The sequence below is a fragment of the Anser brachyrhynchus genome (assembly GCF_964034855.1).
Source record: "Anser brachyrhynchus genome assembly, chromosome: 9".
Taxonomy (NCBI): Eukaryota; Metazoa; Chordata; class Aves; order Anseriformes; family Anatidae; genus Anser; species Anser brachyrhynchus.
Genome location: NC_137703.1, coordinates 18,841,016 through 18,866,213, shown reverse-complemented (window position 1 = coordinate 18,866,213; position 25,198 = coordinate 18,841,016). Strand labels below are relative to the sequence as shown.

At 47.5% G+C, this 25,198-nt stretch overlaps 1 protein-coding gene across 1 annotated transcript; it reads right to left on the bottom strand.

Moving 5' to 3' along the window:
* Window positions 1–39: 39 nt before the first annotated feature.
* Window positions 40–25,074, bottom strand: LOC308200065 (uncharacterized protein). Its single transcript, XM_080605157.1, has 9 exons — window positions 16,714–25,074; window positions 13,514–13,574; window positions 8,809–8,843; window positions 7,529–7,620; window positions 6,431–6,580; window positions 5,588–5,748; window positions 1,830–1,928; window positions 1,223–1,370; window positions 40–668 (listed from the first exon to the last, which is right to left on the bottom strand). Exons 1-9 carry the CDS (start codon window positions 16,946–16,948, stop codon window positions 594–596), a joined length of 1,056 nt encoding a protein of 351 aa, XP_080461283.1. The 5' UTR covers window positions 16,949–25,074; the 3' UTR covers window positions 40–593.
* Window positions 25,075–25,198: the final 124 nt, after the last annotated feature.

Genomic DNA, 25,198 nt, shown 5'->3' with positions numbered 1-25,198 from the left:
ATTTATTTGGTAGGAAGCAGGCTAGGCATTATGTTCTTTGAGACAGGTAACTCAAGTTTATTGTAAGTCAAAACCAACCAGAGTTTTGCTTTTACATCATTTCCCACTCTTTTCCTTGCAGCATTTAATCCTCAGTGATTAACTATGCTGAGATTTACTGAGATCAGAATAGAGAGAGCCATGTAGAAAATAATAATTGCTATTCATACAAGCTCTTTTCAATGTAAATGGTAACTCTCCAAATACTGTCAATGGGAGTTATTTTCATTACCATATCTTCATCGGCTACATTTAGTCCAGTAGGAGGATTATTGTCTTTCTCATTGATAATAAGAGACAAAAGATAACTTGCCACAATGCTGCTGACTTCATCCCCCCTCAGGTCTGCCGAATTACCGGGATGAGCAGATGAGCAGCTCTCGCCCACCCCTTGGGCTGAACCCCAGGGGATCTCACGCTGGACTTAGCAGAGGTGGCATCTGCGTCCGGCTTGCTGGGGCCCCTTGGACAGAGGACGGCCCTTGGTGACACCTGTGGTCCCCCCGGTGCACTGCAAGCACATCATCACTGCAGGGCTCTGCACGTTGCTGTGTTCAGTAGCTCCAAACGCCAGTGCAGGTGTTGCTCACTGTGTCCTCCTGCCAAAACCCGTTCATGCCATGCACCTCCTGAAAAACAGCCCTGGCTTTCACACAGCAACCCATGTCCCACCAGCACGGCACCCTGACAGCTGAGCACGCTCCAGGGGGAACCCTTTCCATGTCCCCAAAAATACTTAATGAACCAAAACTAACAGCCCAGGGCCCACACCACAAGTTATGCTGCATTTCCACCACAGAACAATGTATTTACAGGACAGGCACCAGTGGGAGCTATACAGCATAGAGTGATGAAACACAGTAGGAATTGGCTGAATCCTTTTCCTGCCCCTTTCCAGACATTATCAAATTTTTTGTATAGGAAATGTGCTTTGGGATACTGGCTGGACTTGGATATTCAATCTTCAGCACAGCAGCACAACAGCAAAGCTGTGGTGACAGCAACCCAGCACCCACATTTGTGGTGCCAGCACAGAGCCGAGCTGCTGACACCCCTTTTGGAGAAGCAGCACGACCACTCGTGCTCTCACCTAAAGGAACGCCAGCCCACCGTGCTACCCCTCGGGACGCTGCCCTCTAACCTGCTGCAGCACCTCAGGGACTGTCCCACAAAGCCCTCTTACCATTTTCCCCAAGCAACCACATGCCCTGTGCATCCCTGACCCCAAAGACCAGCCGTGAGTGCTGCCGGAGGGTGACCACAAGTCTTCAGACCGACATTTCTGCCCAGGACCCAAGTGCCTGCTGACCCAGCCACCTGTGAGATCCACTCTGCAAAGACAGACACTGCCAAGCATCTCCCAGCCTCATGAAGGATTTACTCATCTGTATGTATAACCTGGGGCATAACAAAAAAAAAACTAAACCAAAACAAAATGAAAAACCCAACCCACGAGATGCTGATCTGGAAACCACCTCCCCTCTTCCAGCGCGCTAGCTGCGGCAGCAAGGCTCTGCACGTGGCAGAGCAAGGCAGGGAGCAGGCACACACCTGCCTGCCCGGCACAGCCTCAGCAGAGCTCGAGATGATGCCCATGGGCATCGCCTGCCTGTACTTTAGTTTGGGGCGCCATGGCTCAGCCTGAATTCAGGCTACCCAAAAAACCCGTCTGTCCCATGATCACATTCAGATTTTACTGGGAAGGGCCCTGTACCAGCTTGTGGCTACTGGTAAAATATGGGTAAACGCGAGCAAGCAGAAGGGGAGAGAAGAGAGAGAGTGAAAACTACGTACGTATCCATAAGCAGGTACCATGGCCATCACCTGCCTTCAGAATCATCAGCAGGGGATGTCTGGCCCGTGCTCTTGCCTCAATGGATGAAACTCCGCTGTTAAGACAGAAACAGAAGCTGTTGTTTTGTGTTTTTTTGTTTGTTTGTTTTGTGTGTGTGAACAAATGACAATTCCCTCTTTACTGTTATTATTGCATTTTTTAAGACTAGAATTCTCCTTTTCTGAAAAAAATCCTCAGAGAGCTGCCACTGAGACAAAAACATCCAATGTTGTTAGTTCCTTTCTTCTGCCCTCAAAGCCCAGGTCCTGCTCTTCAAAGGAACCTTAACACCTCGATATTTTCATCCAACCGCAAGTCAATAAGCTGCAGGCTCTTAAGGGGTATCCCTAAGCACATTTCTAAACTTTTAAACCATTAAGTACCCAAGTCAATGACAAGAAAAGACTTCAGGAAGATAGGTCCCCCAGGCTGTATCACAGCCAGATGTGATCAGAGCATCAGAAGGTCAGGGATGCAGACCACATCCCCAAAAGGCGAGTGACCGAGGTGCTCAGCCACCGGTGCTGCACGGACAGAGCTCGCCACATCTGCAAAGCACCGTGTGTCTTTGCTATTTCTGCCTTGCCTAAATCTCTCATTCTCTTGCTCTGTCACTCACTCACTATTTAACACAGCAAAGGGATTTGGCATCTGATCTGCAACCAAAATGCTGCACAGCCGCACATCAGTTTATCTGATCATCTGGTAACTTGGCTGAATTTGCACAGATGCTGGGCAAACTTTGAAAAATGGGTACAAATAAATGTGAAATCTCAACAGATGTTTTTAATAGATTTACTTTTCAGAACACAATTTCACATCAAGTGTGTTCTCTTAAGGTAAGTGCTGCGTTTCTTTTTAGTAGGGAGTGAGAACTACTCCACAATGTTCAACTGCAAATTATATCACAAAACAAAATGGTCAGTTCAGAGCTTTATCAAAATGATTATTTTACATATTTTCAATGAACAGCCTAAAACATCTCAAGCCTGTGGGAATGATCTTTTCAGCTTTGTTGCCACTGGAGGCTGCAGTCTCTTTTTGTCTCCGTTACTCTTTAAACAAGCTGGTCCTGAGCGTTACTTGTATGACTATATATTTGTAATTACATCAGAGTTTCTGAGCATGCCACCCGGATTCTCCTGTTCCCGAGCACCCAGCAGACAAGCCCCACGTGAAGCCCATTCCCCTCGTTTCTGCTTGCAAAGCCCTTTCCCTGCCTGCACAGGCAGTGCCACATGTAGGCAGCCACCGTGTGCGCTTCGTCTTATCTACACCGACGGGGCCCGTGAACCTCGATGTGTATCAGCCATTATTTATGTACGCAAACTTGTTTCCTATGGCCCTCCCAGAAGCGGAGCCATCAGCAACAACTGTTGAAAGCCCTCCGAAGCAAGCCTGCAGGACGCTAGCACCCTATCTCGTTTACCACAGGCAATTTCAAGCTGCAGGGTCCGCGGGGCTGAGCCCTCGGTGCCGGAGGTGAAAGCCGCAGACAGCACGCCACCTTCCCAAACCAGGGCCTTGTCCCCCTGAGAAGGTAACCCAGCATGCAAGCACGAGGCAATCACACGGAGAAGGTTGCTTTTCTCAGTTATGTCGGTGGAGAAAACGTTTTACTTTTTTTTTTTTTTTTTTTAAATGCATATGTCCAGACAGCCCAGCTGACTGCTAGCGCCACCCGCAGTTACATTGCTGTCCTTCAGGGATGCTGAGGAGGGGACACCAGCAGCCGGAGCCCCCCAGACCCCCCCGACCCCCGGCGGTGCGGGGCGGTGCAGCTCCGCGGCCGCAGCCCGGGGCCGGGCGGAGGCAGGCGGAGGGCTCGGAGGAGCCCGTCCCGCACAGGAGCCGTAAGATGGAAGAATTTAAGGCGAAAAAGTGCCTTTCAGCCGCACTTTGCAATAGCTGCCTATTGCCGGCAGCCTGCCCTCCAACCGGTCGGCGGGGTTATGGCAGAGCAGCCTCAGGCTGCCAAGAGGACGTTATTCCAAGCTGATGCTAAAGACATAATGAATGAATGAATGAACAAATAAAAAGAAGCAATGCACCCAGGTGAGAGGGGAGCCGCTTCCTCCCCACTTTCCAAAAGAACGGCACCAAGCAGCTTGCTTTTTCTGGTTTTGCTGGACTTTGACAGAGTCACTCAGGTTTCAGCCAGCTGGAGTTTTAGCTTCAGCTTTAAGTCAGCTGCAGGGAGGTCAGAAGGCTTATTCACAGCAAACTGGTCCTGCTGTCACCCTCTCCCCACCCTGCCTTCACTGCCACTTTGGGACTGCTTAGCTGTTATCCATCCTTATCATTTGCAACCAATTCAAGGAAACACACAAACCAAGCAAAGAGACAGTCCTCTGCACAGGGTGCGGGGAGAACGGCACCTCGTCACACTGCAAGGGCTGCAAAATAAGAGACTACAGGGGAGTCCTCAGGCTTCATGCATCACTTCTGTTGCATGGCCAGTGCTGCTCCTGTTTACTGCAACGGGGCTTGCTGGAGACCTCTCCCCCTTCAGATCCTTCCAGGTGCGGTGATCTGCTGTCTGCGGTTTCTCACACAGAAAACACAGATGCTGAACTTAGGTTTTTAGGTTCCTCCCCTGCCTCCCCATAAACAGCTCCCAGCTGAGCTGAGATTTTGCTACTTTGGTTTCTGAAGATGAGAAATCTGATTCACCTCTCTGAAAGTGTGAGAATGAACCCTGAAAAAAAAAAAAAAATAAAAGAAAAGAAAAAAATTGCTAAAAAGCAGTGTCAGAAGAAAAAAAAAAAGTGCTAAAAAGCAGTGTCATGTATGATCCAGCTGCTGGCAGGGTCCAGGCAAGGCAAGGGGCTGGAGTTTAGCAAACACAAATGGAAGGCAGCATGAAGCTTATCCCTTGAAAGCAAGCCAAAGCCATCCTGTAAGTGACCACGAGCCATTAATTTATCCCCAAGGGATATTTGCTTTTAGTTGTGCTAATCCACCCAGTGCAGAGAGAATGAGGTGGGGTTACCAAGTCATGCATTTGGATCATCAGGCACAGGAGAAGCATCTCATTGAGCTCCACTCTGGACCGTGATCCCACAATTACTGCCCCAGAATGCCACCACCCCATAAAGGAGGAACATAGCTGTTGATCTTTTGAAGGCACCTTCACATGTGTGTTATCTTGCTAAGCTTTATCCTCACCATCCTGGGATCTAACAAAAAGGTGGGTTTTCATGCTCTGTGTTGCTGCCGGAGCATAAGGCAGTATGGGCAAGAAGTCTTCTGCAGTATGAAGGGAGCAACATTTCCGCAACAGTTCCTCTCTCTTCTCTTTTGGGCATCTTTGCACAAAATCCCTACAGAACGTGCACCAGCTGTGGTGCTGAGGAGAACAGAAAGAAAAGAACAAAAATTCTGCTGGATGCAGAGCTAGCTTTGCCAGGAAGCACAAAGCATTAATGAGCCAAATAATCCACCTGCTGGGCTCACTGGCACTCACGTGCTTTTGTGCTGCTCTGAGGACGAACAGGTCCCTTCCTAGCATGAGTTCACATTGAGCTCAGCTTTAGAAATGCTCCAATACCACCACCGCAATGAACAACACGGGTCTGTGGGACAACTTCGGGCAGTACTGAAGTCATTTTCAAGCAGGGCTGAAGCCACCGGGGAAGCAAGAAACCCCAACCATCAGGAAGTGACACTGACACCTCTGCAGTCACACTGACTCATCACAAGCCACCTACTGACATGTCCAATATCTGCTCCCCTGGTTGATGCCAAAGTTTTTGCTTTGCTGTGAATAGCATCTGTGTTTGGCCACGACTCCCAGGGATAAACACAGCAGTGCTGGGCACAAACACTGGCAGTGCCACGGGTCTGGATTTTGTCTCAGGTCCAGCAGTGAGCATCTGGAAGATAAAAGGGAATTAGATAAAAATCACTTTATGATCCACATTTGCAGAGGTAAACATTTAACTTAAGCTTATTATTGCCCTGGGGCTTTGGGCAGAATCAAATCAAATCGGGAGAAAAACATGAGTTAATGCCATCTCTGCCCCCCGGCCAGGGCAGGCAGGAGCCTCTGCTTCTGCTGGGGCTGCTCTTGGGTGGGAGCACAGAAGGGTGGGAGTAAAAAAACATTAATCATGCTTCCCACTGACACATCCATGACATACAAAGTGCCTTCTAGGCCCAGGTGAGACGTGTGACTTCAGGACACCTGTAGGAGCACCAGCATGCCTGCTTGAAGCCCATGGCGAGTCACAGCAGCTTCTCCCAAGCCCCCTCTGCAAACCCAGTGAGAGGGGGCCCCCTGCAGCCACATTACCTGAAATCTTCTGGATTTAGGTGAAAACCACTTCACCTTACAGCGGTGGGGATGGGACAGCAGCATTACTGCCGTGGGAGAAGGGAAAGTGGAGCAGAGGGCTTGCGTTTGCAACCAGCCCAGATGCGCCCTGCTCTGGGACGGCACCAAGGAATGTCTCCCCGGCCCCACATCATAGGGAATACAAAGCCATTTTAGCACAAGGCAGGAGGAAAAAAGAAAAAAAAACCAACAAGGAAGCATAACAAGTGAGCAAATCCCACCTGTATTTTGCTCCAGCAGCTCCCCTTGCAGCAGTCCTTGAAGCATGGGTTTAAATCCCCGCACGTCAGCAGGTCAGATGCAAAGTCGCCTCTCACCAGCAGTCGCCAGTAGAGAACACCCTCTCGCCCATTAGTTCTTGTCTTACAGGCCTGGCAAACAAAGAAAAGCCTAACAATTCAAATCCAGGAGCAAGGCCTTGCCCTTCCAGCAGGGCTGGGCCCAGCCCCGCAGGCACCGACCCTAAGTCTGCACCTGGACGGACTCACAGACACTGCCCAAGGCCAGGTGGCTGTGGGCAAAGAGAAAGCCAAATTAGAAGACAGCAGTGACAGACAGCATCAGCACCATTATCCCGCTCTAGTGTACAGCAAACAAAAAGCCTTTCTGCGGTAAATGGCTGGTTTTTTCATCCGTCTGCAGGTAAGGTGAAGCAGTAGCTGTGGAGCATGAAACCAAAACCACAGGTTTTCCACCACAGCAGCCAGGTGCCCGCCCAGGAGCACAGCTACTGGGAGACCAGCACAGGGCCCCCGCCGCCCCAGGAAGGGAGGCACCTGGAGACCCCCTGGCTGGCAGCGAGGCCTGGGCTTTGCCACCTGCCAGGACTGCCCCTGCTCGAGCTCGGACACCCCAAGCACAAGCACACTGCGCAGCCTTGGATGAACATGTCTCGGGGCTCCTGTTCTGCTAACACTGGACTTTACACATAGAAATCATATGGTGTCCAAAAAAACCACTCTCGAGAAGAACGTGCCACAGTCAGCCATTACCCAGTAAAGTATCAAAGATGCAGAAGGAGGGGAAGGCAGCGCGCAGAGTCCAGAAACCGTTCAGCAGCACAGCACGATGATTACCCGAGCTTTTGCAAACACCAGCTGCCATGAATTACTTTAATATTGTGATATTTAAGATGGTTACTTAACCTCTTTTGTTTATTAAAAAACCTCTCCTTACAGCTACAGAGCCTTCTATGGCCCATGAGGGGTGGACTTGGTAGTGTTAGGTGATGGTGGAGCTGATGATCTTAAGGGTCTTGTCCAACCTATGATTTCTTTGCATCTTCGCAAACCCTGAGAAGAGAGGGTGCCCTTTCTTACCTGCCTGACCCAAAAACATTCACTCTGGAGCCTCCGCTTGGGCAAGGAGTGAACATGGGGATGCTGCAGGTGATGTGATGGATCTCCAGCATCTGTGAAGAGATAGAAAGCTCCTGTGGATTTCCAAGCACAAGAGCTCAACTCCCTGCAGGCTACATCTCTACTGCAAAAAGAGATGGAGTTCTGGTTGAAATTAATGAGCAGTTTGAGGCAAAAGCAGCTTCTTACAGATGTTTTATATCTTCCTGCATGTAAGGTGTTCTACTAACCATAAAATCACACTTTGTCCCAGGCAAGAAACCAAGCGCCAAGATTTCTGCATTCAGGGAAGAAACGTGCAGCTGCTATTGCTGGAGCCTGCACAGCCCCCTGCCTGCAATCCACAGGCATCCTTGCTTCCTCCAGAAAGCAGGGTTTCCCAGCCTGGAGAATAACTGCATTTTCTGCTCCCCAAATTAATGCCAACTTCATGTTTAGTCAAAGTACTTTAGTCAAAGTACTTCGGTTACAAATGCAGGTAGCATGTTCCCAGGTTTTACAAAGGCAGTGGTAAGCTTTTAAACATAATGCAAAGACTGTGATGTTAGGTGGGATGCAAAAGCATCCCTAAAAATAAACTCTAAGCTGATCCTGCATTGCTTCTGAATGGTAGTATCAGCAACTTATTTGCCTTGAAAAACGTCGGTATATCCTCCCCAAGAAAATTTTCTTTTAATTACGAGAGACAATGAGCTACTGCTAAACTTGCCACCGTATCACTGCCCATTGTTTCAGAGCTTCAAGGAAATGCTCATTAAGCCACAGAAACTGTTTCTGAGGCTAACTTCTAACACCAGTGGTGTTCACCTTGATCTGCCTGAAGAACTTTAGTTCTCTGGTTCTGGACATCACCGAGCAACTATTATAGCCATTGCTGAAAACTCATTCTATTTTCACAGCAATGTGATGACTCTGTTATTTCTGCGCAGTATGTATCAGCAATATCAGCCAGGAATTTGCTGTGTCCACAGTAACCTCTATTTAAAACCTGACCTTGCTTTTTGCTGCATCAGTCTCTCCTCCATATCCTTCTCCTGCCTGTGACATCCACTGCCTCACCACATAAACACTGTATTGGAAGCACTTCTGCCCAAACTGTAGGGTGAAAATAATCATTTCCTACTGCTGGCAAATAAACTAAAACCTTTCCTTCTTACCTGTGAAGCCATGCTCTGGCAGTATCAGTTTGAAAAGTGCAAGGTGTTTTTAGGAAGGGAGGAAATACTTAAAAAGAGTATTACGTGATACAGGTTTGTCTGTCTTCTCTGATCTTAACCTGAAACAAGAGGAAAGGGTTGAATAAATAAAAATAAATAAATAAATAAAAATAATAGTAAAATGAAAACAAACAAACAAAATCAATTCAGAGCCTCTCCCCCAGAGCCCCAAAGTCAAGTGCTTACGATGCAAAACGCCACTCTTCTCCCTCCTTTAGCATCCCACAGATACACGCCACAGCCCTTGGCCCAATCCAGCTACTTCTGCTCCACCACACAGCCTGATCATCCTGTAAAATCTTACACCAACTTGTGGCAAATTAAAAACAAAATACGATCTGAATACTAGGAAAATATACAAAATCACCTGCGTGAAATACAATAGCAAAAGATAAAAGTGAGCTCTCTCTCCGAGACATCTGTGCATAAATCTGAGCTACCGATGCCTGTGGGTGTCTGAGCAAAATATTCACCTCCCACTGACGGAAATATTGTGATTAACAACTTTATTTGCCTTGTGGCAAATAACACTTTTTTCTTTCAACTCACAGACAAGTGTCATAAAAGATTGAATGTGCACATTCACAGGATGCTTATGAAGTACTTGGTATTAGAATTCCCTTGGTGGGCAATTACAGCCATGTGCTGCTTTTTGAACAGTTTTAAATTAGTCTCAAGGTGACTCAGCACACAAATACTCCTGTTGGCTTCCCCACAAAGCTTCCCGTAAGCATTTTTGGTGCTTCCTGGGGCACTGCGCAGAAGGGCTTGCACGACAACCTGTAAAAGGGCCATTTCTCCAGACGTAGTGAAATATGAAGCCTGGGGGAGACAAAAGGGATCAGTGTTTGTGTGTGGCATAACACACATAGGAGCCGAAGGGCTCCTTGTTCCAGATCGAGTTGGTTTCCGCAGCACAGAGCCAGCTGGAGCCCCGCAGCAGGCTGCCCGTCCTGCAGCAGCCCCCCCGCCCCACCTCTGCGCACTGGGCAATCCTGCTTTGGGCTCGTCTTGAAAAAACGGGGCTCAGCAAAACCCAGAGCTCCCCTTGCACAGGGAAGTCACACATTGCAGTGTCTGCTCCGGACCAGCAAAGTTCAAGTATCAAAATTCTGCAAAGAACAGAATTTGGGAAAAAAAAAAAAAAGGTCATTTCAAAGATGGCAAAACACTGATCAAAAGCTGGCACTTTGGGGCTCCAATACCACCTGTAGCACTGTGCTGCTTTGCTCATGTGAGGAGCAATGTTTGCTGCTTCTCCTGGTGCAGTCCCCATGCCTGTTCATCTCTGATAATTTTAATTTTGGAAGTCCTGAAGAGCTGGAATTATTTGGAATTAACCTTGTAGCACTTTTAGGTTGTCTTTGATGATCTAAACTTAGGGAAACATTTAGAACAGAAGCATTAACTTTTATAAATGTTCACAGAAACGTCTGGTTTTAGGTCTGGCAGTAACTGGGGGTGTTCTTACTGGGGCACGAGAAATTCCCAGCAAGTACAAGGTTTCTGCAGGCCCGTCCCCCAGCCCTGTTCGCTGCCTGATGCAGTGCATCTCAGAGGAGGACGTGCTGCCTTCTGTGCCCGCACTCAGCCTCAGGGAGAATTCCCTGACTTTTTCACTGCAATATGAGCAACACTTTCCTTTCCTCATTCTTTCTTTATTTATTTTTAATGCAAGTTCTCCCATGGAACGGCCTGGAACATCAAAGAGACGTTCCCATTGCCTAGCAGGGGAAAAGCATCCGAGCAAAACAAGCGCTGCTCCCACGCCAGGCGGCACCAGCCCCATCCAAACTTTCCAAACTCGTAACTGCGACCCGCTGACCCCGCTACCCAGGGGAAGGATGGGAGCCCTCAGCTAACTGTGGGAGCTGGCATTGCTTACAGAAAGCTGTCACAAACCGAGGCCAAGTCATGCTGTGGAGACGTGAGGATGTCCGGCTAGTCCTCCGCGCACGTGGCAGACTTCGAAGGCTGCGGTCTCTGCCCAGCAAAGATGATCGTGCATCACTTCGAACACATGCAGCCAGAGTTAAATCAGCTGGGGCTGCTTAAAAACTGTAGGTTATTGTTCAGGATCGCTGCATGAAACAACACAGACCCTGTGGAGGAGTTATTTTTTCCACAGGTGTTCATTGAAGTCATTTCTTATCACATATAGTATTACAATGCAACAGGTAGACAAGTTAAACTGGATTTATCCATGCCAAACATGGTCCTTAAGCCCACCACAAACTTTTACTACTAGGGTTGGGTACGTGCTTAGTTTGACTATGGTTTTCTCGGCCCTTTGAGCAACCGCCAGTGGCCCCTGGGCCAGCAGCAAGACACGCCGGGGAGCACGGCTCAAGCCATGGCAGGATGTGTCCGGGCTAACCTGGGACCAGCCCAGGTCCCAGCAAGGAAAACTCTTACAGGAAAATATGTCTGCTGGCAGCACCCCTGGAGTGACAGCCCAGGGCAATGCCTCTATCAGAGATAACCCCGTGCTGCTGTACCCAAATTGAGCGGTTTTCCTCCTGCAGCATCCCTGGTGGGTGGCTTTGTGAGGCAGGGCTGGGGGCTGAGCAAGGACAGGAGGAAAAGCCCCATCACGGCCAGGAACAGGGATGTGCCCTGCAAACAGGGCACGCTGGAGAGTCCAACACCGGAGTTCCAGCACATCAGTGCCTGGCGCTGCGGGGATCTATAGGGGATCCCTCATTAAGTGATGCGGCTTTTGTTTTCCTCCCATTTCACAGTATTTCTGAAATGATTTCTGTGCCTGTGTTAGCACCCCGCTGTCCCCTTCTGTTAATGTTCAGAAATCTCTGATCCAGAGAACAGACAAAACAACAATGGCATTGAGTAAATGCCTCCAGGCAAGGGGTAAGCAAAATTAAGGGGACAAGAGAGCCTTTTGCGCTGTAAGGAGAAATTTCCTGTCTGTTAGGCAACTGCGGAAAGACGGCTGGTAAGAGCCTCACCTGAGCTCCAGCAGGAGGTCACACCACAGAGGACCCTGAAAGCAGAAAAACCACGACCAAGAGTGCACAAGGAGGCGAGCAGAGGGGACTGCGAGGCCTGGAGGGGCTCGCTGCATCGCTGAGGTGCCAGGGGCTGCTCCAGTTTTCTGCCGGGGCAAAGAGTTACGCGGAGCTCAGGGGCTGGGGTGCTCGCTCAGGGCCTGCGCCACGCTCTCCTTTCACAGGAGGGGCTGGAGAGGCAGCCCCAAGTCCCTTGCCATCACTGTTTCAGAGAAAGAATATCTTAACAGATGGCAATTAGTAACTTTTCTAGAGGAACACGCAGCAGTGGTTTCCTGGAAGCAGGTTTAATTACTGAGAACACAATCCCAAATTGCTATTAGTGTTCCCTATCAGTGTGACAAGCGGTATTGTGGGATGGGCAACAAGCAGGCAAGCATTCAGCTGTCTCTTATCTGCTCTTCAGAACCTTTAACGTCTGAAAAATAGCCAAATGACTGAAAATTGCTCCTGGAACAGTTTTGCATCCCATTTTTGTGTGCCAAGAAAATGCTATCTAGCTTTAAAGCAGACATTTCACTGCATGCAGAACCAACCCCTGGAAAGTCCCAAGAGAGAGACTTTGCATAAATATTTGGGCGCAAATCGAAGAATCAAATGTATGATTAAGCTAAACCAATACAAGAGGAAATTAATAGCAAGCAGTTCCAACTACCCCTTGTCTTCAGAGGTCTCCCTTCTTAGCATCAGCCAACATGCAAATAAGGGATGAGGATAGTGCACATCTGCAGCGTAAACCCAACCTGGATTTTAGCATCCTAATTAAGCAACCTGCACTAGGACAGCCTCTCCAGACTTGCATTGACCCAAATGCATGCAGGACTGGCAGAATTCCTGACACAGGCTGCTTAACTGCTCTTCTCATTAACCAGAAGTGCTTTCAGGAATGGGAGAGTAAAATAAAAGGAAAAATTCGTGCCAGGATGGTTGAAAGCTGATCTCCAGCTTCAGCACTGTGACAGGCCAGTGGGACAACAGCCCTGCCCTGATCCAGTAACTGATAACTGGGCCCAGAATCATGAGAAATGGGTCAGATAAAAACAAGTTCACCTTTTTGGCATGGTCCCACATGCTGACACAGGCACACAGGTGTGAAGAGGGGCTCTGCCCCAGGCCTGGCTCCCCCAGCTGGTGGAGCTGCCCCAGACCCAAACAGCCTCCTCTTTAACGAGGCACCACAACGAGAAGCTGGCGGCTTCTGCACAAGGCAGCTTGGCCCAGCTACGTACCCCCAGCACCCTAAGCTACAGCTATAATTAAAGACGAAAATGAAGCCAAAGATCTTAACGAGCTCAAGGGATGCCTGCTGCTACGTCCTGATGGCAATGCATTTGCCATGTCACGTTCGATGCTGCTAAGAGGAGAGACTTCCCAGTGCTTCCAGCCACGCAGCAGCCAGCATTAGACACAATAGCCATGTTTTCATCCAGTAAATCAAAGCCTGCTACTCACAACTAATGAGCCCTTGCAAAATACCTCCCAAATATGAGATTTAAAAGCCTGAAGTGCTTCTGAAGGCAAAGAAATTGAGAACAGGTCCACTAATTAGGGTTCAAGTGTCACACTAGCGATCCAAATACGCTAAAATGCACTTGGTACCAGCCACAAACAGCTCTAACAACAGGCACCGTGAGCCAAAAAGAAAAACATACTTTGAAAGGAAACACAGGAGGGATGAATGCAGAGGATCTGATTTCACTCACTCCAAATTGCCTGCCAATGTACTTCTGCAGCCTGAAATGGATGAAGCATGAATTCCAGTAGCTATGAAAAGAAAGGTATAAAACACAAGGTACAAGAGGTTTAAGTCAAAGAGAACACAATCCTGTTTTACCATAAACACGGGAAACAGATTTATCCAAGCAGTTATAGATAACAGAACAAAGTGTCCCAAACAAGTATTTCTAATACTTCTTAAACCCCGCGGCTGGTTCTGCCATGCCTGTATACCACATTGGCTGTACAAAGACTGATGGCTTTGCTACACCAGTTTAAGGTCTGTTCACACCACTGGGGCAATTAGGGAATGAGGAGATGCGACAGGCTGAAGTGACAGTCGAGTGGCTGTGGCCTCCAGCCCGAAACGAATACGCTTCTGTCACAAACCCTTCTCCTCCGAGGCTAGTCCTCCTCCTGGTACATCCTCACCCTTCCTTCAACCCCACTCTGCATTTGGTTTTGCTTGTTTGTTGTTTTTAAGCACATCTGTTGTGGTCCTTTCAGAACAACTCAAGTCGACCCCATGAATAATTACCAGCCCTTGCTTTGGGAAACTGCCTGACTGCAGTAATTTATTCACATCAGACTGGGGCGACTCTTGCACAGAGGAGAGATCCCACCTTGCGCTTGTACATAACTCAAATACAGTCAGAAAATTAGGGTATCCCTGTGAAAGGTCTCCTGCAATGACAGGACTGCCTGGAGCATCTCTGGCCCCCGCCCCGCACACGTACGCAGCTCCTCCTGAACACCTCCCAGCCGCTCCCTTAGCATCAGCGTGGTCCATCCAAACGCACCCAGGTAGGAAGCTGCAGTAAGTTTGTGCAGCTACTTAGGGAGGCTGGATCCTGCACGTGAGTAGGAAAAAAATAAATATTTGCTGTCCTGGCCAGTCTCCCCGGGTGAAGTTCTTTGGCCTGCTCTACGGAGGGGGCCCTCTGGGCCTTTTAAGAGCCAGCGAGTCTATAAATATTCCATGAGAAACATCTCCGAGTTTAAAATTAGCACGAAAAACACCGAGGTTTCAAATGTCTCAGAAGAAGGTTCCCCAGGGCTTTTGCATGGTCAGGCAGACCTCCAGCAACCCCTCGCAGCCGCTCTCTGCCTGCCCGGGGGTGGGCTGCAGCAGGGTGCCAGCTCTGCGCAGGGATGGCGCACCAGGGCCCAAGCGATGTCTTTGTGCATGTTAAAGGAACAACAAGTACTTTCTAGTCATGTCTTCTATTGGAAAAAAAAAAAATCTTTTTTTTTTTTTACCTTGAAATGGCCGTCTGACAACTGAAATACAAACGAGGTGGAGGAAAATGGGAAAAAAGCCAAGAGAACTCACTCAAATATGGTAATTGACAAGATCTTTTCTTTTCAATCCCAAAAGAAGAGTGTGTCTCATAACAGTATGTTTATTTTTAGTATAAATAGAGATGAGGGGTGGTGTGATTTTTTTTTCTTTCAAAATTGAGGTTTTAGTTATTCCTTACAAGAGAACAATCATGTGCCTAAGAGGCTTTTATGACTTACTATATAAGCCCATGTTTGTTCATGAGTTGGTAAAATCATCCCCAGCGCTACTGAAGTCTTCAGGGCTGCTGCTAAAGCTCCACCCAAACACCCCAGGGGGCAGCTAAGAAGCAGTTTCATTATACTTCAGACTGGCGCCAACTCTTACAGCAGGATTTCAGACACCATGGAAACCCATCCCAGGCTCAAAGGCAGGAAGAGAAAGAGTCTTAATGCTTTTCTCCTCCTACCATCTTTGAGAACAAGGTCTTAAATGTTTGCAACACCTCCACATGAGCAGAGCTTGAGGGAAAATTAATGGTGGCTGTCTATGGACCACCCGAAAAAGCATGGAAATAATAAATTTCGTCAACGCTTACTTGGAGCATGGTGACAACGGAGCAACGCTTGCTGAAGGACTCCATTTTCTTTACCCTTGTTAACAACCACAGTGATTATTAAAATATAAACAGCGCTCGACTGCTACTAGGAAAAGTCCCCTGGATGTTAACAATCGTTTGATTAAACAATGTGTCAGAATTGTTGATTTCCTTCAACCTGGTAGGAACAGCTCTCTTTAGAACACAAACAAAACAAGGAGCAGAACTGCTGTGTTAAAGCAGTCACAAGCCAAATCCACTCTACTTGCCAGAATCAACTGTGGCATACTCAGATAAACCCCATTGCTTGGGCTGTTTAATCCAGGTATCGACAAATACGCAGTTTAAATACCGGAATAAACCCATAAGGTTAATTTACTATGTAACATGTTGATGGTAAATGTTGGCTCACTTGATTGACCCTTCCTGAAGGGGAAAATAGGGAGGATTTATTTATCAAAGCTTACTCTAAAACGTACTGTTGGGCTTGGGCTTTGAAGGTGGAAGGAGAAGGTCTGCACAGACTGCCCCAAGCCTGCCCACTCATTCCGGGTGGAGCTCTTGGTATCCACAGCATTTGCCAGCTTTTTGTTCAGCCCTGCTCGTTCTTTGTGGAAAAATCTTTCCATATGATCAACTTTAAGTCTACCATCTCTGCCTATATGAAATTAAAGTCCTGATTCTTCTGGAGGTATGAAAGGTATGAAAAAGGGCAAGCCTGCCCACAGTAGCCCATCGTCACATCTGATAGCTGGATTTACAAATACAGTAAAAGAAAAAAAAAAATACAACTAGCTAGCTATTCTATCAGACGTAAGATATGTATCAAAGGAGTACCACAACATATACAAGCTCTGGGGAAGATATGCGAACCCTTGAGAGCATGCAGCTAGGAGGACGAAATATCCAAGATTTCTTGATTACCAGAATTATTTAACGCAGCACGGCACTTTATCACAAAATAATTTCACTTTGCAAAAGAAAAAAAACACAGAATACGATGGAATAAAAATATCTTGTGGAACAACAGAAGAATAATCAAAGCAAAAATAGGAGCTTCATCCAATCTTTTGAAAAGATGCTCCCTAAGGTGGGCATCTGTGCCACGGCTGCTCATCGCCACGCAGGCTGTGGTGCCTCCCTCGCTGGGGAGGCCTCCACGCACCGAGCTTCCCCCCGGTGCCAGGCTGGAGGAGCGCTGCCGCCCCGCGCCGCACCAGAGCTACTCATTAACCTGGAAGGTTGCAGACATCTCTGCCAGACAGACATCCGTGTTTCCGAGAAGAGAGACGTGGTGTTTATTTTACCTGTACTTCTCCAAACTCGCTTCCAGATAAGGGTGAGGTAATCACGGCACGGGGCACAAAAATCCAGCCAGCCCTGCTGGGAGGCACCGGGGAGGGAGCTGGTTACAGAAACCCCCGCGGGCCATAGGGCTGCCGCCTCTTGAATGGGTGCAAGCCAGTGAAGGGACCTGATCCCCCAAACAAGGGGCTTGGGTCTGACCCTTTCGGCTTCAAGGCAGAACCAACTACTGGTCATCCATCAAGGCAGAGGTTTATTTATGGGATCAGCATGAGATCCAGGCAAGCGACACTGCAACTTCCTAAACAGCCAGCTTTGAAGCAGCAGCTCCATGGGTCAGATGCCAGCTCTGCTTTGGGGTGACCTGCCATCCCCCTGTTCCTTTCCAGGGCTGTCCTCGCTGCAGCTCCAGCAGCTCGGAAGAGGTTCCTGCTTTGGTCTCTTCCCTGAAAACCCGGCAGCACGGCTGGTTCGCACTCTGATGCCCTTTAGATATTGACGTACTGACTCACGACATTTCTCCGCGTTGGCAAGCAACCCCAAAGCAAATACCATTTCCCTGTTTTTCAGATGTGTGATTTCCCTGCAGGCGTTTAAAGGACAACAGACTCAGCTGCCACACCAGGGATCCACACCAGTGTATTCGGTGCAAGGGCTGGGCCACAGATGCTGCAGATTTCATGGTGGTGAAAACACCTTTTAAGAATACTTTTAACAGCATTTCCTGTTCTGAATAACAAACAGCTAACTATCTGCATTTGTCAATAACCAGAAAGAGCGATCTCAGGCTACCCAGACGGCAAGCCATTTCTTTTGTGGGTTTGTAGTTGAGCTCTGGACCCGTCGGGCAGCTCTGACCTTCTCCTGAGCAGGCTGACCCCGTGCCTGCAGAGCCAGAACCGGGGCCAGCGTGAAAGCTGGTGTGCCAGGAGTCTGGGGAAGGCGAGGGGGAAAAGATGCACACCAAAACACCCCAACCCTGAGGGTTTGGCACCCTCCCACTGCAGAGTTACCTGCGGTAAATGAGCCACAGCACTTCCCCCAGACGCCTTTTGAAACATCCAGCATGTTTCAATAAATACACAAGTCTAGCAGCTCTGTAAAAGAAGTCACAGCCCAAAGACACACCACGTCCATGTCTCTCCTTCCCTTCAGGAAATTTCAGTCCGAGAGATGAGTGTTTCTTGTTACTGCTCATAGCAGCAAGCAGCAATACTGGATAAATTGATTTGTAATTGGGAAAGTGACTCAGAGATCAACAGAGGCATTGAGTCCTGAGAGAATAAATGATAATAGCTCCAGCTTCCAGGAAGAAAGCATGCCAGAAAATTACAATTAGAAAAAAGAAATGTGCAAGAGGGGGACAGCCACATGCACATATTTAAATGGCTGAGATGAATAAAAAAATGGTGTTTTTTTCCCCCAGTTTATGACAAGCAGACAGGAACAGCAGGCTCCTGGCCCTGTACCTATCTCATCTCCTGCAAGGGGAAGCCCCTGCCCCGAGAGCCCCTGCTGCATGGGTACAGGCTGCTATATTTTTAAGCGCATGCAAACATTTCCAGTGTCCAAGCCACAGTCTGCGCCCCATCCTCAGAGGGGATATTGCTGTGCTGGTAGAAGTTCTGAACCCACAGGTATGAGGAAAGTACCTGGAGACTCCATCACCTCCCAAAAGACAAGAGAGACTACATAAACCATAAATCAGCAAAGCTATAAATTCTTATGCATTGACAACATACTCTGATCTATTATCAATAAAAATTGATGAGCTTTCTCAGACTTCAAATTAAAATATACACATGCATCAGACTTACAAACATCAGCAGCACAATACAGCATGCAATCTGCTCACATACTGCACTATTACGGGAAAGTGCGTGCTGTGGGAAGAGCACACAAGAGCAGAGCCCTCTAAAGTCACCCCCAGAGGCAGCAGCTCCCCTCTCTGCTATAAGCACCAGTGCAGCACCGTGCAGCTTTTTGCTTCTTCCCCTTGTGCAAGCGTATAGCATTCAGCAATAAAAGCCAGCGGAGTCCCTGCAGAGCAGGAACAAACCTCTTAAATCATGCTGAATGCTGTAAGTCTGATAAGTGAGAATCACGCTGGCAAAGCAGCACAAAATCGCTTCTTGCAGTCTCCTGTTGGAGCACTGCGTCCTCACATCTGTCACACGAGAGGAACCTCTCAGGTTTACAAACCAGGCACAGGGTTACTCAGGTTTGTAAGTGGAAACAACTCCTGTAGCACTACAGGATTTCTGAAGTGTATTCAGTTCAGTAAAATGGCTTTAAAATATTTATATTGCAGCAAAATTGCACCGACTTGGGACACTCATGACCACCAACCAGGACTTGGAGTTCCAAGCTGGCACAGCAGGCACTTTGGCCATTAGGTATCTGACTGATGCTCTTTATTTACTTACTTATTTGAATAAAATTTCCTGAAACTTATTTTACAGCTCTCCCATTCTCACAGAAAACACCATTTCCTGGTTACTTTCCAGGATGCTCGTTAATTTTTTATTTTTTGTTCTGTTTGACAAGCAAACACAAGCCAAACCCTGCCATTGCTGGAGCACACACCTTCCAACTTCAAAGGAAGAGCTGCTGGTAAAGCCACCCAGCTCAGCTGGGTTCCTGGAAAACTCCACATCAGGGGCTTCACACTTCAAGCAAGAGGTACGTTATTAGGTAAACAGAGAGCAAATTTTTAACTCGAAGTTAAGCAAGCAGTGGCGTGGGACTGTGCAGAGCACACTTTGAGGGAGCAAGCTCAAAGTGACTCCTGAGGAGGCGCTGGTGCAGCGGTCACACCGCTATCGCCCACGGCCAATGCCCACCGAAGTACTGCGATACACGGTGTTGTAGCAAAGTCCCTGCAGCCTCAGCTCACCTTGGAAACAAAAGGTGAAAAGCTTCCAGCTTTTGCTGATCCACAGAAGAGCTTTGAAATGCAACCTCATCGCAACCAGAAACCTCAGAAGTAGATACTCAGGCATTCCCAGCTGCTTTTGAATTCAGCAATTGAGTTAATGGTGGTTCTGCAGCAGATGGTTTCACAGGCCCAGTTTTGGAACTTTCCTGTATTGATTTATTTATTTATTCAGCTCCCTTGTGACCACACAGCTGCAGCTGGGCACAGTGGGGTATGCCAGCAAAGCACACTTTGCAAAAAGCAGTGTGACCTCAGGTGATGGCATCAGCTCAGCTGTTATTAATTTCTGTATCATCTTTTCCAAAGATGCTTTTTTGCTTGTGCTGGAAGATTACTGAATAAAGCATTTTCATACGGCTTAACCTAGGGAAATTCCAAACGCAGACCTACAGAAACCACCTGCTCACAACTTGGGAAGGATAACGAGTGATGATGGAATTAGGCCACTGTGTCCAGCTTCAGGGAAACTGCTGATCTACGGATAATTGTAACATACACCGTGTCCCCCAGCCTTACAGGAGTCCCTGGGGACTGCAGGGACTGGGAAATGCAGAGTGCTCACTGGCTGCTGCCTGCCCAGAGTCGTGCCACCCTCACACGACTGCAGCCACGCTGGACTGGTCCTTCCCCGGTTTTGCCCCAAACAGTTAGTTACATCTGGTCAGACTCAAATTATCACCATGACAGCGCTACCGAACAACATTAAGTTGCTTCTTGTTACAAATGCTTAGAGCATCTCAGTTCTAACAAGAAGAGTTTTATCACTTTCCTTTAATTCCTCAGCTAGGACCTTCTGCATTCACAGAGCCTGTACGATTATCATTGAAGGGGAAGCGGCTGTTCTTCTGCCATGAAACTGAGTTTTAAAATACACATTCTGGTTGGTAGTTGAGATGAGCCAGCAGCCTCTAAATTACCTAGAAAACTCCATTGCCCTAATAGCAAATTGCTTTGCAGTTGTTCTAGACACAGGAGGCCCAGTTTTAACCATTTGCTCTGCCTGTTTTCCTAAATTCAAGTGTAAATGCCCCCCTCACCCACATATTCTTAGGAAACATGGCCTGACCTTTAATATACCTTGGTAAGCTGAGAGAAAATCAAATAGCATAACACTCATCAAGATAACTGAGGGAAAAAAAAAATCAACTCAGGGAAACGGATTCTTAGCTCATGAAGTTGATTTACAGCTTTCCTGAAGACAGCGTACTTCCTTGATTTATCCCAGTTAAAGATCTGGCTCCATTTTTGAGAAGTATTTTAAAACAGTAATGCTACTATTCAGCATCCATGAAGAGGCGTGGAACACTCAGGCGAGCAAGAAAAAGCTGAGTTCCCCCTCCGTACTCTTGTTAAGATTAACGTTTAAGTAATGGTGCATACACTGTAAATAACACTGATTTGGTAATATACAAACCACAAGTTAGAGCATGCAGTTCAGTTTTCCTACGCTTATCTTGCTGGATGTAGCTGAAACTGGCTTTTAATGAAATACAACCTACTCTCACGCACATTAGTGCTGTTATTCTCTTTGGTGAATTAAAACAAATGCTACAAACACCAGTATTATTTTCACCATGTACAGCCCTGAATTTCCTCATACTCATTCAGTACCAGAGAAGGACTCAGATATTCTGTATTTTAGACTGTGGCAGGTTAGTCATAAAGGTGACCTACAGGCTGAACCTGTCAAGGGCTCAACCCGGTTCAATCATCCTGGTGTAATGGGCCTCCTTCTGAGGTTCCCATGCACTGACAAGAAGGATTAATACCACCGCAGACCATTTCTTCCTGCTGAAGGGGACAGAAGCTCACCCCTCCATAGACAGTTTCTGCCGTGCTTACACCGCGCCCGTCTGCAACAGGGATTTTGTAAACTCCTGCTGGTCCCCTACAGCAAACCGCTTTCCACTCCAGGGTCATCACAAACCCATAGGAGATCTTAGAGCTCTTTGAAACTGCAAACTACAGCTGCCCAGACTAAGAGTCTAACTTTCTCTGACCTGAAGAACAGCCATTGGCATCTACTGAAAGGGTTTTGTCATGGGTTTAAAATCGAGTGGGCTCATGGAAGTGCCGTACTATTGTTGTTGTAGAGGACTCCAGGGCCAGGCAGGAAAAGAGCACCGCAGGATTTCTGCATGAATGGGCACATAGTCATTTCGAGCTGATTTTATTCCCAGAAATACAGCTTTCAGTCCACGCTGACCTTCAAAACAGGCAGCACGCTCAGCACTGGCATGCAGACAGCAAAACAAGCTCACTGCATTTTGGGAAGTCTCTGTTTCTGTTTAAAGAGATCTAGCTCCTGCCAGAAGTTGCTTGCAACAAACTAAAGCACTTTCAGTCAACTCCCTCTGCTCCTCCCCTTCTCTCTCACCATCTATTTTTGTATCACACTGAAAATCGTTTTCAGTGTCACATTAGCTGCATAGCACAGCCTCCCCTCTCCTTCTGGGCTTCTGAATTTAATAACAGCTGCAGTAAGAAGACACAACTGTGTGTCCCCTTATGTTAGCTAACATGCTCAACTTCATGCAGAAAATAAGATGGGGTTAATCTAGCATTATGCCCTTGAAGATTGCATCTTCTCTGGCTTTTGGAGAATTATTTGGAAAAAATTGCATTAGACATACATTTTTCCAAGCCATTTGAGGTTTTTGCTCAAACCTAGAGGACAGTTTTTACCTGTTCATTTTGCTGCCTTTGTAAGTATCTGTGTATTCTCTCAAAATGTACTCTGAACAGAGGATTTTTTCAAATACACACTGCTTAAGTTTTCTCCCCAAATTAGTTTTGTTCCCTGTACCTCGAACAGAGTTTAGCAGCAGAGCGCTGCATGTAGGAGAAGCTCCAACACTGACCTGACAAACGAAGCGTTCCTTATGAAATTTCATCCTTCTCACACACGAAATTTCAGGTTTAGGCAACAGAACAAACAGCTACAAACCCACACAAGTGTGGAAAGACACACATCCCACCGCGGCACCTCATCCTCTCCCACAGGCGGGCGTTTGTCCTGCCGCTGGGTGCACGCTGCCTGCGGGCAGGTAGCGCCTGCAGCACACACACGAAGCAAGTAGGTGGCCAGGCGATGAGCTGGGGGTTGCAGAACCCCTCCTGTAACGGCTGGACGATGGCCTGAGACCCCCGCTGAAGGCAGAGCTGGCACCCTGGGGAATAAGTAGCAGCACCTCCAAAAGGAGGATTTGCCTGGCTATAAAGAGAGGGTGTTTCAAAGATGGTGGGTTAAGGCTGGCCCCTATGAGGGCTCCTTCCTTTTTCAAGGGAGAGAGCAAGAGCTGTTTGCAGCCCTCTGACACATTCCCCTTAGAGAAACCTCCCAAACTCAGCTCGAAAACAGCAAACAAGCTGCACACAATGTAATCTATGAGTTAAAGACTCCAAAAGACACCAAATCTCCTTCCATTGTGTTATCCAGATGACCAAAGCCTTGTGTATCAAACCTGTTTTCCACACCTTTCACGAAAAAAGGCTGCTAAGCAGCTTGTTGAGTTTAAAAAATATATTTGCATACAAGAACAGAGCTAAGAGGACCACTTACCAATTTTCCTTCATCTGCATTTTACAAACAGGCACGTCCTCTTCCTTGTAAGCCCTCTCTTCAGAGAGCAGCCCTCACTTGCAGACCCTGAGAAAAGAGGCTCCTCACCTGGAGCGAGCCCCAAAGCAGGCTGAGGCACAGCTTGCTCCTGCTACAACCCAGTTAGCTCATTAGCTCCAGGTGACAGCATGCTGCATACGGGGCTGTGGGCAGCTCCCTTCTCAGGGCACCAGTTAACATTTATACACTCGTCCGCGGGCTCTTTCCTACGTTCATCTGCCCTGCAAATGCACCAGGGCATTTCCATCTCCGTGGCATACTGTTTCTGGTGTGTTTGCTAGGATCTAACACCTCCATGGCCTTGCACGTGTAATCCACTCCAAAACAATATCTGATTTTTCTGTGCTGTGTCTTGTATCCTCACCTGAAGCAAGTGAAGATGTTTCCCTGCTAGATTGGTAAAATTTGCAAGTGAAAACAAACATCAAAAGTGCTGGGTTAGAAAGAGTCACCTTCACGTTATGCGAGAGAGAAGAATAACTCTTCTCAGTTGTGGCTGTACCTTTACTTGAGTGCACACGCAGAAAGCAAAAGGAATATTTGGCTGAGGGGGCTTGTGTTTCTCTCCAGGGAGTGTTTTTTTTAACCATGTTTTTTTGATAAACCAGATAAGCCTTGTCAGATCTAGCTGCAAATCAACCACTATACTTATCTTGGGCAGGTGAGGATGTGTGCGTTGACTCAGGTACACAGAATCTGAATTTCTGGGATTTTTCTCCCCTTTTTCTTTAGTAAAAGCAAAACGACAACAACAACAAAGACATGCAGTTTTGTCAGAGCAGTGTTGCTCTCCTCCTGCTTTGTACATGGGTAGGAAGTAAGCTGTTCAAATTCTGGAAACCTTTAGAAAGACACTGTAGGAGGCGTAAGGCTTTTGTTACAGCCTAGCTTTTATTGCCCACTCACGTAAACTTGGCTCTTCTAAATACCAGACTTGTCATCACTTGCAATTTATATTAGATTTGTATCTATGCAGCCAAAAAAAAAAAAAAGAGGGTTAACACTGGCCTATTTTAGGCTCTGTCATAATTCCCATAAAAATGTTTATGGTATAAATGAATTATATGTTGGATCTAGCTAAAATTGTTATCACGTTTGAAATTTCATGCCAAGTGCAACCCTATTGCCAGTAAGTAACTGAGAGCTCTGAAAGACCCCACGGAGCCTGTGTGGCATTTTTATTCTTGCAGGGGAAGAAGCTGGTTCAGGAGACCCCCATGAGAACACCAGAAGGACTTCCCACAGCCACGTTCAGGCACACTTGCTCTTCCACAGCAAGGGTACATCCATCTATCATGCAGCCCAAGGTCATCCCAACAGGGAAGATGAGGGAAAATGAGGTTGTGTGAAATAACAAATGAAACCGCCTAAGAAAAAAGGAAGAAGCAGGTTGAATCCCAACTAAACACAAACTAAGAAGGCAAACCACTGTGACAGATAATCCCTTAAACCAAGGGCCAGAGGTAGGACTGTTACAAGCTACAAGTTAAGATGGAAAGAGACTTGCAGGGGCTCTCTCCCAGACAGCCACTTTGGGAAAAGCCTGCTGGCTCTCTCCTTTCCCTGACAGTTCAACACAAAGGAAGAAAATGAATCCTTAACAAGATGGAACTGCATAGGGGCTTCATCACATTCTTGTCCTAGTGGCCCTGGGCAACAGTGTATGGACCATAATATAAAACAAACAAACAGACAAATATATGTTAGTGACATACAACGCACAAGCAGTGACAGATCCAATCCATCCCAAAAGACCAGCGTGCAGAAAGCCAGCCTTAGAGCTTCTTCTCAACCTGAGAGCACCGGCTCTATGGCAGCGCTCTCACCAAGAGCTGGACAAGAGCTATGGGCTCCTGGGAACGAGCTTGTCAGCAGTTCCGATTGCAGCTCTGCCTGCTCTGGTGCAAGACTGGCCCAAGTCCCCAAG

What these genes read in the sequence shown, in the direction of transcription:
- LOC308200065 (XM_080605157.1), bottom strand. Translation starts at nt 16,948, where the DNA reads ATGACCAGTAGTTGGTTCTGCCTTGAAGCCGAAAGGGTCAGACCCAAG. An exon ending in ACATTGGCAGGCAATTTGGA is followed by an intron (nt 8,844 to 13,513) that starts GTGAGTGAAATC and finishes CTCTTGTTTCAG; the next exon opens with GTTAAGATCAGAGAAGACAG. An exon ending in ACCTGCTTATGGATACGTAC is followed by an intron (nt 1,371 to 1,829) that starts GTAGTTTTCACT and finishes CTGTCTTTGCAG; the next exon opens with AGTGGATCTCACAGGTGGCT.